Consider the following 12,322-nt stretch of genomic DNA (forward strand, 5'->3'; position numbering starts at 1 on the left):
CATTTTCTTAATTGTTTTGGGTTTGTTTTTGTAGGTCCTTGTCTGCTTTTGTGTTTGCCACTTAGAGAAGTTCCTTTAGCATTTGTTGTAGAGCTGGTTTCGTGGTGCTGAATTCTCTTAGCTTTTGCTTGTCTGTAAAGTTTTTATTTCTCCATTGAATCTGAATGAGATCCTTGCTGGGTAGAGTAATCTTTGTTGTAGGTTCTTCCCTTTCATCACTTTAAGTATATCATGCCACTCCCTTCTGGCTTTTAGAGTTTCTGCTGAGAAATCAGCTGTTAATCTTATGGGAGTTCCCTTGTATGTTATTCGTTGTTTTTCCCTTGCTGCTTTCAATAATTTTTCTTTGTCTTTAATTTTTGCCAATTTGATTACTATGTGTCTTGGCGTGTTTCTCCTTGGGTTTATGCTGTATGGGACTCTCTGCGCTTCCTGGACTTGGGTGGCTATTTCCTTTCCCATGTTAGGGAAGTCATCGACTATAATCTCTTCAGACATTTTTTCTGGTCCTTTCTCTCTCTCTTCTCCTTCTGGGACCCCTATAATGCGAATGTTGTTGCATTTAATGTTGTCCCAGAGGTCTCTTAGGCTGTCTTCATTTCTTTTCATTCTTTTTTCTTTAGTCTGTTACACAACAGTGAATTCCACCATTCTGTCTTCCAGGTCACTTATCCGTTCTTCTGCCTCAGTTATTCTGCTATTGATTCCTTCTAGTGTAGTTTTCATTTCAGTTATTGTATTGTTCATCTGTTTGTTTGTTCTTTAATTCTTCTAGGTCTTTGTTAAACATTTCATGCATCTTCTCGATCTTTGCCTCCATTCTTTTTCCGAGGTCCTGGATCCTCTTCACTATTATTATTCTGAATTCTTTTTCTGGAAGTTGCCTATCTCCACTTCAGTTAGTTGTTTTTCTGGGGTTTTATCTTGTTCCTTCATCTGGTATATAGCCCTCTGCCTTTTCATCTTGTCTGTCTTTCTGTGAATGTGGTTTTTGTTCCACAGGCTGCAGGATTGTAGTTCTTCTTGCTTCTGCTGTCTGCCCTCTGGTGAATGAGGCTATCTAAGAGGCTTGATGGGAGGGACTGGTAGTGGGTAGAGCTGACTGTTGCTCTGGTGGGCAGAGCTCAGTAAAACTTTAATCCAGTTGACTGTTGATGCGTGGGGCTGGGTTCCTTCCCTGTTGGTTGTTTGGCCTGAGGCAACCCAACACTGGAGCCTACCTGGGCTCTCTGGTGGGGCTAATGGTGGACTCTGGGAAGTCTCACACCAAGGAGTACTTCCCAGAACTTCTGCTGCCAGTGTCCTTATCCTCATGGTGAGACACAGCCACCCCCCACCTCTGCAGGAGACCCTCCAACACCAGCAGGTAGGTCTGGCTCAGTCTCCCCTAGGGTCCCTGCTCCTTCCCCTGGGTCCCGATGTGCACACTACTTTGTATGTGCCCTCCAAGAATGGAGTCTCTGTTTTCCCCAATCCTGTCGAAGTCCTGCAATCAATTCCCACTAGGCTTCAAAGTCTGATTCTCTAGGAATTCCTCCTCCCGTTGCTGGACCCCCAGGTTGGGAAGCCTGATGTGGGGCTCAGAACCTTCACTCCAGTGGGTGGACTTCTGTCATATAAGTGTTTGCCAGTCTGTGAGTCAGCCACCCACCAGTTATGGAATTTGATTTTGCTGTGATTGTGCCCCTCCTACCGTCTCATTGTGGCTTCTCCTTTGTCTTTGGATGTGGGGTATCTTTTTTGGTGAGTTCCAGTGTCTTCCTGTCAGTGATTGTCCAGCAGCTAGTTGTGATTCTGGTGTTCTCACAAGAGGGAGTGAGAGCACGTCCTTCTACTCCGCCATCTTGGTTAATCCCCGATTTGAAGAATCTTAAGGGTTGGACTGAGGAGAAGAAATGGGAATTGATAATGACCAATTCCTTTTTCACATCCCTACATGCATAATATCCATCAGTTCCCTGTGGACATAGTCTTTTATCTTACCACCCTAGAGTAAATATTAGCTGATATTTTTACTTTCCACAAAAATCTTTGGCTTTTGAAGCAGAAGGTGCTTTCAGACTTTACTGTCAGGTGTGGCTGTAGGTATATGTGCCAGGATTATGGTCCATGTAAAAGATGAAGAATTGTGATTTATTTTGCTTAAAGATTGATCTGAGAATAAAGCTAGTACTCTTGTGCCTAAGAATGATTTATTCTTAGAATGTTTGGATTCCTGGTTTTCAGGAAAGATTTTTGGACTTTTGGGAGAGACAGGGCTAGAGTTACAACTAGAGGTCAGGAGATTGTGGCTTGTCTGTCTGGGCATGGAGCGAGCAACTATAAGTGTACTGCAGCTGAAAAAGGTTGAGTCACATCTTGAGAATATACTTTTTAAAGGATCTTATCCTGTTACTTTCTGCTCTTAGGGTGTTTGTTTGAATACTTTGATTACAAGTTGCCTCTTAGTTTTTACTATTCCTATAAAAATAATTGATAATACATTTAAGTATGTAAGGGGTTTAAAATTGACCTTAAACTGATAATATTTCAGTTTTCTAATAACAGCAGTAGATAGATCCAAAATATATTTCCCAACAGTAAATAAGCTATAGAAGCCTCTGTGACTCTTAAATACCCTCAATTTCACATAGGACAGCTCCTTTGGGCCTTTGTAGCAAATCAGAGGAAGTAGGTGTTGGCACAGGTAGCTGCTGCGATAGGAAGTAATAATAATGAACTTGATGCTGACACACACAAAAACTCTGAAAACATTTTGGGGCATTAACTTAGGGGGCTGTAGTTTAAAGCAGTTGGGTAAACTTTTTTATAGAGGGTCATATTGTAAATATTTCAGGTCTTGAATGTTAATTCACTTCTGCTGTTGTAGCATGAAAATAGGTATAGATGGTATATAAATGAATGAGCATAGCTATGTTGCCAAAAAAATTTTTTTTTTAACTTTTTATTTTTTAGTTTTATTTTTATTTATTTTTGGTTGCGTTGAGTCTTCGTTGCTGTGCACAGGCTTTCTCTGGTTGCGACGAGTGGGGGCTACTCTTTGTTGCGATGCACGGGCTTCTCATTGTGGTGGCTTCTCTTGTTGCAGAGCATGGGCTCTAGGTGTGCGGGCTTCAGTAGTTGTGGCACATGGGCTCAGTAGTTGTGGCTCACGGGCTTAGCTGCTGCACGGCATGTGGGATCTTCCTGGACCAGGGATTGAACCCCTGTCCCCTGCATTGGCAGGCGGATTCTTTTTTTTTTTTAATTAATTATTTTTTTTTTTTTTATTTTTTTTTGGTTGTGTTGGGTCTTCGTTGCCGTGTGTAGGCTTTCTCTGGTTGTGGCGAGCAGGGGTATTGCGGTGCGCAGGCTTCTCATTGCGGTGGCTTCTCCTGTTGCAGAGCACGGGCTCTAGGTGCGCAGGCTTCAGTAGTTGTGGCACGCGGGCTTCAGTAGTTGTGGCTCATGGGCTCTAGAGCGCAGGCTCAGTAATTGTGGCGCACAGGCTTAAGTTGCTCTGCGGCATGTGGGATCTTCCCAGACCAGGGCTTGAACCCGTGTTCCCTGCATTGGCAGGCGGATTCTTAACCACTGTGCCACCAGGGAAGCCCATCAGGTGGATTCTTAACCACTGTGCCACCAGGGAAGTCCCGTTGCAAAAAAATTTTATTTACAAAACAAGTGCCAGGCTGGATTTGCCTGCAGGCTGTAGTTTGCTGACCACTGGCTTTGAGGCAAATACGAGTTATTTCTTGAAGGCATCACTTTTATACTAAGTATAATTTATACTTCTGTGATCACTGACTTGTGAATTCTGTATTCAGTATTGCTTAAGAATTTGTGAAAGCTGTAACTTTAAAAAAGATTTTCACTTGAAGCAGTTATTGTTTTTGAAATGTACTGCTTAAAAAGGGAGTCAGTAGATCTTTTCATTTGCAAATACTGAATATAAAAATCTGTTCGTTATCCTTGGCAGTTTTAAAATATGAGCCATCTCCTTCAAGGAAGATTACCTCTAATATATATACAATTAGAAAAATCCTGCAAAAGCACATAATATTTTATGTTTTGAGGAAGATATATGCAGGTTGCCAGGTCAAGTCTTTGGATTAGTACTTGCCCTGTTGGTGAAGTTAAATGTTAATATTTGGTGCATCCTGAAAATTTATATTACCTCAAGTGGAAGGATGACTTTTTTTCCTCCCCTCTGCTTTGTTTCTAGGACTCTTTTCTGACTTTTCTGGTTCTCTACTTTTGTGTTATTTTATGTGGTACAGGGTATTAGTCCCTCTGACTATGGATAAAATCCCACTTGAGGATTTTTTTTTTTTCTAAGAGTCTTAAGAAAGGTTTAACTTGATTAGGTTTGGTTGTACCTGTGTGGGTACTTGTATTTCGAAACTTTGCCGACTTTTAATAAAAGAAACTATGTAATTTTTTGTCCAAAATATGTTAGTGTATTTTTATCTCTCAGCTGTTTTGCTTATTTTGCTGTTTATTAAATGACTAATGCTATACTATGCGTACTATAAAGGCGAACAGCTGCTTGGAGAACTACAAGTGAAGAAAAGAAAGCATTAGATCAAGCTAGTGAAGAGATTTGGAACGATTTTCGAGAAGCTGCAGAAGCACATCGACAAGTTAGAAAATATGTCATGAGCTGGATCAAGCCTGGGATGACAATGATAGAAATCTGGTAAAAGGGATGTTTTTGTAAGAACATGATAAAAAAAATTTAGAGCTAACTCTCCAATTGTAATGTTTGGCTTTCATTATGTAATGCTTTGCCAAAAAACTTTAAGTGAAGGTTCTAGAAATACCTTCTAAATTCTTGTAGTGTCGATGTAATGAGGAAACCATAAGGACATTTGCAACTTCATTCACCCTATTTTGTACTCATGTACTCTCATGTGTACAAATGTACACATTACTGATTCTTATTTTCTGTTTGGAAATCTGTTACTTTGTTATCCAGTAAATCGTATTAAATTAAAATTCTGGGACACAAAACATTTATAATGCAATGAAGAAATCAATAAAAGTAATTATTTCTCCAGCTTTCCCCTTGAGAAATAATAAGCTATAGGGCAACTTAATACTCTGATCCCAAGAATATTCAAAACATGCAACATTGAGAAAATAAAACGTAATCAGCATTTAAATTAAGTCTAAGTCAAGAATCTTATTTCCTGGTAAATCAAGTTGAAAGTGGATCGTGTTTTTCTGTTTCTCCAGATTTCTAGTGGAATTAAATTCTCTTTATTTTTTAGAGATGAACTACTGTTTTCATAGCGTCAAAGGACTGTTATTTAGTCACATCCAGAAAGTGCTCAGATCACTCCCAGAAAGTAATTTAAGAGTTTTAGTAAACTTTCTGGAGTTGATGAGCTGTAAGGTATATAAGGGTAGGAACATAAAAGTAAACAAATTCCTTTTTTTTTTTTTTTTTTTTAAGTGAAAAGTTGGAAGACTGTTCACGGAAGTTAATAAAAGAGAATGGATTAAATGCAGGCCTGGCATTTCCTACTGGGTGTTCTCTGAATAACTGTGCTGCCCATTATACTCCCAATGCTGGTGACACAACAGTATTACAGTATGATGACATCTGTAAGATAGACTTTGGAACACATATAAGTGGTGAGTTGTTAGAAATAATTCCCACTCTACCCTCCTCCTGAAAACTCTAGTCTTGTCCCTGTTGGGTGGGGCTGTAGATACTGAACTCTCATGTTTTCTTCTTGATGCCTCACTTTTCAGTAGAGCTATGTTGAGGCAGATTTTGAGATTTACTTTAAAGCATCCTACTTAGTGGAGTACAGTGAAAACTGTTGGATAATTGAGGTTTATTACCTATTGTATCAAGACATGAAAAATAGAATCTTACATCTCATTCAGTTCATTGTTGTAGACATTTTTTATTCATATAATAACAACATTTACTTAGAACCTTTGAGTTTACCAACCTTTATATATAATTGTTAACTTTTCTATATTCTCTCCCAAACCCTGTTAGGTAAGTACCTTTTATTTTCACTTAACAGGTGAGAAAGCAAAGCTTAGATTTAAATACTTACCTGAGGTTTTACTAAATTGGAGAAGCTGGTCTGATGGCTAGTGTCCTGTGGACCTATACATTTTCTCTGCCCACCGTGCTGTTCCTTAGTTCCCCAGGCTTTTCTCACTTTGATTTGTTTCTGTTTATATTTTTGTATAACTGCCTGGGTGAATATTGAATTGGTGCTGTCTTGAAGTAGTATGTACCAACCCTGGAATTAATTTTTTCATTTCAAAACCTTTGTATAACTTATTTACACTTTTTTTCCCTTTGATTATGATTGCTGTCTGGGTACTTGATGTGCTGCCTTCATTTGAGCCCATCATTTTATGTTTCTGTTAACTAGCAAGGTTAATTAATAGAGTAGATACTATAAAGTAGATCATTTGACTAGCTGATAAGTAAACTTAAAGACAAATTTTCTCTTTCAGGTAGGATTATTGACTGCGCTTTTACTGTCACTTTTAATCCCAAATATGATACATTATTAAAAGCTGTAAAAGATGCCACTAACACTGGAATAAAGGTATGTGAATTGTAAGCACCATTTCATGCAACATATTTTGAGCACTTTATAGCCTGTTTGGGTTATGTAAGACTGGTCCACCACCCTTAGGGTTTTAAGTGGGTTATTGTAATACAGTGTATGGAAGGCTTTTATAGAGAAAGTTATTTCTGCTTGTCCCTTATTTTAAGATATTAAGAAGTTAAGTTGCTATAAAATTCTGCACTTTGAATAACAGAGTATACATGATTCTATTTTTAGTGTGCTGGAATCGACGTCCGTCTATGTGATGTTGGTGAGGCCATCCAAGAAGTTATGGAATCCTACGAAGTTGAAATAGATGGGAAGACATATCAAGGTATGTTCTCTAAAAATGCATCTTATTTTGAAATGTCTGTGACCTTGGCAGAAATAATTTTGCAAGATAGCGTTGAGTTCTTTCTTTAGATCAGCTGCTTCATCTTTATCTCTTGGGAACTGGGAACATAAAGAGGAAAAACAAAGGAAATGACCTGTTCATGGTAGGAATTCTGTCGTAGCTAGCTGGTGGGAATTGTTGTCATCTACCCTGGTAGCTGATAAGAAGACACCTGGGGATTTATCCCAGGATGGCTGAAATGTAGGCTAGATTTTCTGTGACTAATCACAGGCTCAGACAGAAGCCAGAGGCCCTTTCCATTGATGACTCTCCACACCTTTTTTTTAAGTTGAATTCAAAATTTAGAGGCCAGTTAATTCCTTGTGTGTCCTTCCTTTAATCTTTATTCCCCTTGCTGCCTAGTCTTTCCCAGCCAGTGCCTGTGTACACAATCCCAGAGTCACCTGTGCTTTCTGGTGTTGTCAGTCCAGCCTTTCTCCAACTCCCAGGGTTTATCTGACCACTCTCCAGCCACCATTCTCCTTCCTAATCTGTGCTCATGCTCTCTGTAACTGCTGTCTTAAAAACTTTCTTATAGAATGTTTCCTATATTTCCTTTAACCAAATCCTGACTCCTTTGTAATCTGATTTAGCATGGAGACTCTCATGCTTCCTTGTCCCTCAGTAAATTCACATCATTCACCATCCTTTGCATTCCCCTGTAGATACTTTTGGACTGTGGTGTTCTACCAACTGCACAGTGGTTCTTCCTCTAAGACCTGACACAGAGCCTGTCCTTGTTGCTCTCTTGCAGATCCTTAAACCTGTGAACGTCTGTACAAGTCAAAAATTCTTAAGACTTCTCACACTTGGATGGGAGGTGTTACGGGCTAATGAAGAAAACATGCTTTGGGGTTAGGCAGGTCTACCTTTGAGTTTAGATAAATTATGTCACCTCTAAGAACCCAAGTTTCTTTTTAAAAAGTTTTTTTTTTTAAAGATTTAATTTTATTTATTTTTGGCTGCATTGGGTCTTTGTTGATGCATGCAGGCTTTCTCTAGTTGTGGCAAGAGGGGGCTACTCTTCGTTGTGGTGCGTGTGTTTCTCATTGCTGTGGCTTCTCTTGTTGCGGAGCATGGGCTCTAGGCACGCAGGCTTCAGTAGTTGTGGCTCGTGGGCTCTAGAGCTCAGGCTCAGTAGTTGTGGCTCACGAGCTTAGCTGCTCCGCGGCATGTCGGATCTTCCTGGACCAGGGATTGAACCAGTGTCCCCTGCATTGGCGGGCGGATTCTTAACCACTGCACCACCAAGGAAGTCCCTCTAAGAACCCAGGTTTCTTTGACTGTAATAGGATTCAAGATACCGTGTTTTGTTTTGTTTCGTTTTGTTTTTGAGAAATATAAATTTTATGACAGTGCCTGGAATTTACTGGTATTCAACAAATATTTGTTGTTTCCCACCCCCAGTTTTGGGATCGGTGCCACAACAAATAATACATATTCACGTCTCTCTCAAATCATCTTTCCCTTCTATTTTCTCCTAATTCTACAACTTTGGTTGGCATGTGGTCCTCCTTTCAAGGTATATTAGGTGACAATTTGACTTAATGTTTAGTCACCACATAACAGTTCTAGCCTGCAGTGTTGGGATCCTTAATATCTACTTTCTTACCTCTTCCACTAAGCCAATGCAACATTTTAGGTTCTATCATTTCGGTACCCACTTTTTTATACCAGTTATTTTGTTGATCAGGGTTCTTAGTTGAGGGTGACAATTCATTTTTACTAGTTTAAAGCGTAAAGAGTATAGACAATCATGATATTGGGAAGATGAAGAAATGGACTAATAGGCTGAACTTTAAGAAGCAATTTCCCAAAAACCACATGACAGAACCATGGCCGGGCCCTCAAGGGAGTGGGTTTTATTTACCTGATCCAAGAAGCTATAGAATTGGAAAATTACCTTTATAGCCGTTCGTTCCAGAATTAGCCTGCCACTGTCCACAACCTGTATACTATAAAAATGGATACCCCTGAGCCCTGCTTCTTCTACGTAACTTAGTTATATGTGTTAGGTTGGTATGGCTAAGAAATCTTTTTATTTAAATGTGTTTTTGGTTGGCCTGGGGGGTCAGTTTGTCAGGTGTTAGAGGAATAATAATGCTTGCTGAATTTTAAAATAAATTTAGCTTATCATTTATATAAGAAGGAAGTTTTTTTTTAAGAGCTAATTAAGAGTCTTATTTTTCTGTACCACCCCCTAAATTTGTAATATGCTTGTCATTATTAAAGATTTGAAAAAAAAACCTTGCTACCTAATTCTGCCCTAGAAGAAAGGTAACTCACACTGAAGATTCTAGCACTGCAGAACTAGATTTTTTTCTTTTAACCTTTATTGTGGAATATAATAAAAACTGGAAATACACACAATATAAAACTTCAACTGAACAATTATAAAAGCTATGTAACCTTACCCCTTGACAAATAGAATACTGCCAGCATTACAGAAGCCCCCCCCCCCATTCTATATACCCCTTCTCAATTACAGAAGCCTTCTTCTAATAAGCCACTATCTTGAGCACTAAGGATTGGCATTTCCTTTTCTTTGTCTTTACCATCTATTATGCATCCCTAAACATTAGTTTAATTATGCTTAATTTTGAACTGTGCGTGTGTGTGTGGAATTGCACCGTATGTATATAATTGTGCCTTCTTTTGCTCATTTGGTTTTATTTCAGGTCAGTGTATCCGTAGCTTTTCATTTTTATTGTTGAGTAAGTGTTCCATTGTGTGAATGTACTCACAATTTGTTTATTCTATCAATGATCCCAGGACCTTGGGATTGTTTAGATTTTTTTTCTTTAACATTTGAAATGTTGATGTAATTAAAAAAATTTAAGGTTTCTTAATTCTATTATTTTGACACAGAATCCTCATTTTCAAATTACCTTTTGGTCCATAACCATGAAAATACATATTTTTCATGTTTGTAATGCTTATATACATGATATTTTATGACTGTATTTTTATTAACAATAACTCCCTAGATGGACCCCCATCATGTCCTCATCACATAGTTTATTCTTTTTCCATCATTTTCCCTACTTCTAGTTTTTAATCAATAACATTGCAATATCCCAGTAGTTTTCCAGTTTGTATTTAACTGTCTTAATGTGGGGTTATTTAATAGAGCCATACCTGTTTGTGCTTTTAGAGACCCTGAATAACTTTTTTTTTTTCTGTTACGCCAGTGAAACCAATCCGTAATCTAAATGGCCATTCAATTGGGCCATATAGAATACATGCTGGGAAAACAGTGCCCATTGTGAAAGGAGGAGAGGCAACAAGAATGGAGGTATGTATGCCATTAACACTGTTCTTTTGCGAAGCATTTTGACTTTTTTTTTCTACCAAACTATGAAGCTAGTAGTAGTTGAGTATATAGTATGTTGAGCAAAATTAACTTGCCATCCATACTCACCCCGACAGGAATTGGGCTGTGTGAGTGTGCAGATTGTGTCTGGTCAGACTGGGGCTCAGTCAGCTGTGGAAGTGAGGCATGTCAAAGGTTCATTCAACACTTGGTGAATATTTACTGAGCATCTCGTAGGTGCCCGTCTCTTTAGTAGGCACTGGAATGTATTCAGTAGTAGCGAACAAAATTCCCTGCTTATGTAAAGCTTACATTTTAATAGATGACACAAAGACCAAAAGTACTAAGGAGATAAAGCAGGAAAAGGTAGATAAGGACTGCCAGGTATGGGACTACCTCAGCCTGAAGTTGAGATGGGAATTTTAACTAGTTCTGAATTTCTGAATTTTTCTTCTCTACCCTTGACCGTTATATATATTTTTAGGAAGGAGAAGTATATGCCATTGAAACCTTTGGTAGCACAGGAAAAGGCGTGGTTCATGATGATATGGAATGTTCACATTACATGAAAAATTTTGATGTTGGACACGTGCCAATAAGGTGAGAGACTATAGTTTTTATGTGACTGATGAGTTTCTCTTCCCAGTTAACAGCATTTTTAAAAGTGACGGACATCCACAGTGGCACATTCATAAATGCACAGTTCTATGGCCTAAAAATAAGTTCTGTGGATTTCTATAATTCAGCAGAAAAATTGTCCTGTTAAAAATTTTAACTGAGATGAAAATGATGTAAGTATTCTCTTCATATCCAGTTTCCAACAAGTGTAATAATTTCAGAGATTATCATTTTGCTGGCATTCCTGGGTTTTTGTTCTTAGTATTTTCCCATTGGTAAACTTTATATTTTTATGTACTTTTTTTTTTTACTTTTCGGAGATGGTTGAAGTGTCTATTTTTTGTTCGGGTCTTTCAGCTTACTGCCGAAATTTCCCCCAAAAGGGAAATTCCCACCTTCATACTATTGATGAGTCTGTACTTGGAATTTAACACACACATGCATAGACACATAAATATAAGATAGCCTTCATCTGGTCTCCTATTCATCTGCTGTCTATAATTGGGTATTATACATTCTGGTTTTTGAATGTTGGAAGAGGCAGCAAAAAAGAGTTTTTGAACTTTAATTAGTAAGTGAAGTCATAGCTTTGGTTTGAGTTTTCCTTAATGAGGGAAATGAGTTGCTAACTTTTTAGCCAACTATTAATCTTGGATTTTCTTGTCTTAGGCTTCCAAGAACAAAACACTTGTTAAATGTCATCAACGAAAACTTTGGCACCCTTGCCTTCTGCCGCAGATGGCTGGATCGTTTGGGAGAAAGTAAATACTTGATGGCTCTGAAGAATCTGTGTGACTTGGGTATTGTAGATCCATATCCACCATTATGTGACATTAAAGGATCATATACAGCGCAGTTTGAACATACCATACTTTTGCGTCCAACATGTAAAGAAGTTGTCAGCAGAGGAGATGACTATTAAATTTAGTCCAGAGCCACCACAACACCTTTTATTTTCTAAGCTTTGTTGGAATACATTATACCAGAATTAATTTGCAACCTGTTGTCTGTTTAACAGTGGACCTATGTAATACTTTTATCCATGTTTAAAAAGGAAGGAATTTGATAAAAGGCAAACCATTTAATGTAATTAACCAAGGAAAAAGCTTTCAGGACTTTGAAATGTTAACTGTTTTCCTTCTGTCTAGGAAATGCTATAAAGCTCCAATTAATTAGGAATGACCTAATACATTTTGTTTCAAACACCTAAGAGATGCTTTTCAGATATTTATATTGCCGTATTCTTAATTGAATGCTTTGAATGACTACATCCAGTTCTGCACCTATACCCTCTGGTATTGCTTTTTAACCTTCCTGGAATCCATTTTCTAAAAAATAAAGACATTTTCGGATCTGAGAGCTATATTTCAATGTCTGTGGTTATAATTCTGTACAGGAAATAGTTTAGCTTAATGTAGGAAAATGTAGAGC

The 12,322-nt window shown here is 38.2% G+C and overlaps 1 protein-coding gene across 3 annotated transcripts in view; it reads left to right on the plus strand.

Annotated features, from left to right (window-relative positions):
* METAP2 (methionyl aminopeptidase 2) overlaps positions 1–12,256 on the plus strand; it is a 34,311-nt gene extending 22,055 nt beyond the window's left edge. For 2 of the 3 annotated variants that reach the window (XM_036865156.1, XM_036865155.1), the window contains exons 5-11: positions 4,517–4,678; positions 5,438–5,619; positions 6,469–6,563; positions 6,804–6,900; positions 10,152–10,255; positions 10,758–10,873; positions 11,561–12,256. In XM_036865156.1, coding sequence (XP_036721051.1) covers positions 4,517–4,678; positions 5,438–5,619; positions 6,469–6,563; positions 6,804–6,900; positions 10,152–10,255; positions 10,758–10,873; positions 11,561–11,813 — 1,009 coding nt within the window. In that variant the 3' untranslated portion in view covers positions 11,814–12,256. The remainder of the gene's footprint in view (positions 1–4,516; positions 4,679–5,437; positions 5,620–6,468; positions 6,564–6,803; positions 6,901–10,151; positions 10,256–10,757; positions 10,874–11,560) is intronic. The other variant, XM_036865157.1, reaches the window with a different exon arrangement.
* Positions 12,257–12,322: the final 66 nt, after the last annotated feature.

The sequence above is a fragment of the Balaenoptera musculus genome, chromosome 10, assembly GCF_009873245.2.
Source record: "Balaenoptera musculus isolate JJ_BM4_2016_0621 chromosome 10, mBalMus1.pri.v3, whole genome shotgun sequence".
Taxonomy (NCBI): domain Eukaryota; kingdom Metazoa; phylum Chordata; class Mammalia; order Artiodactyla; family Balaenopteridae; genus Balaenoptera; species Balaenoptera musculus.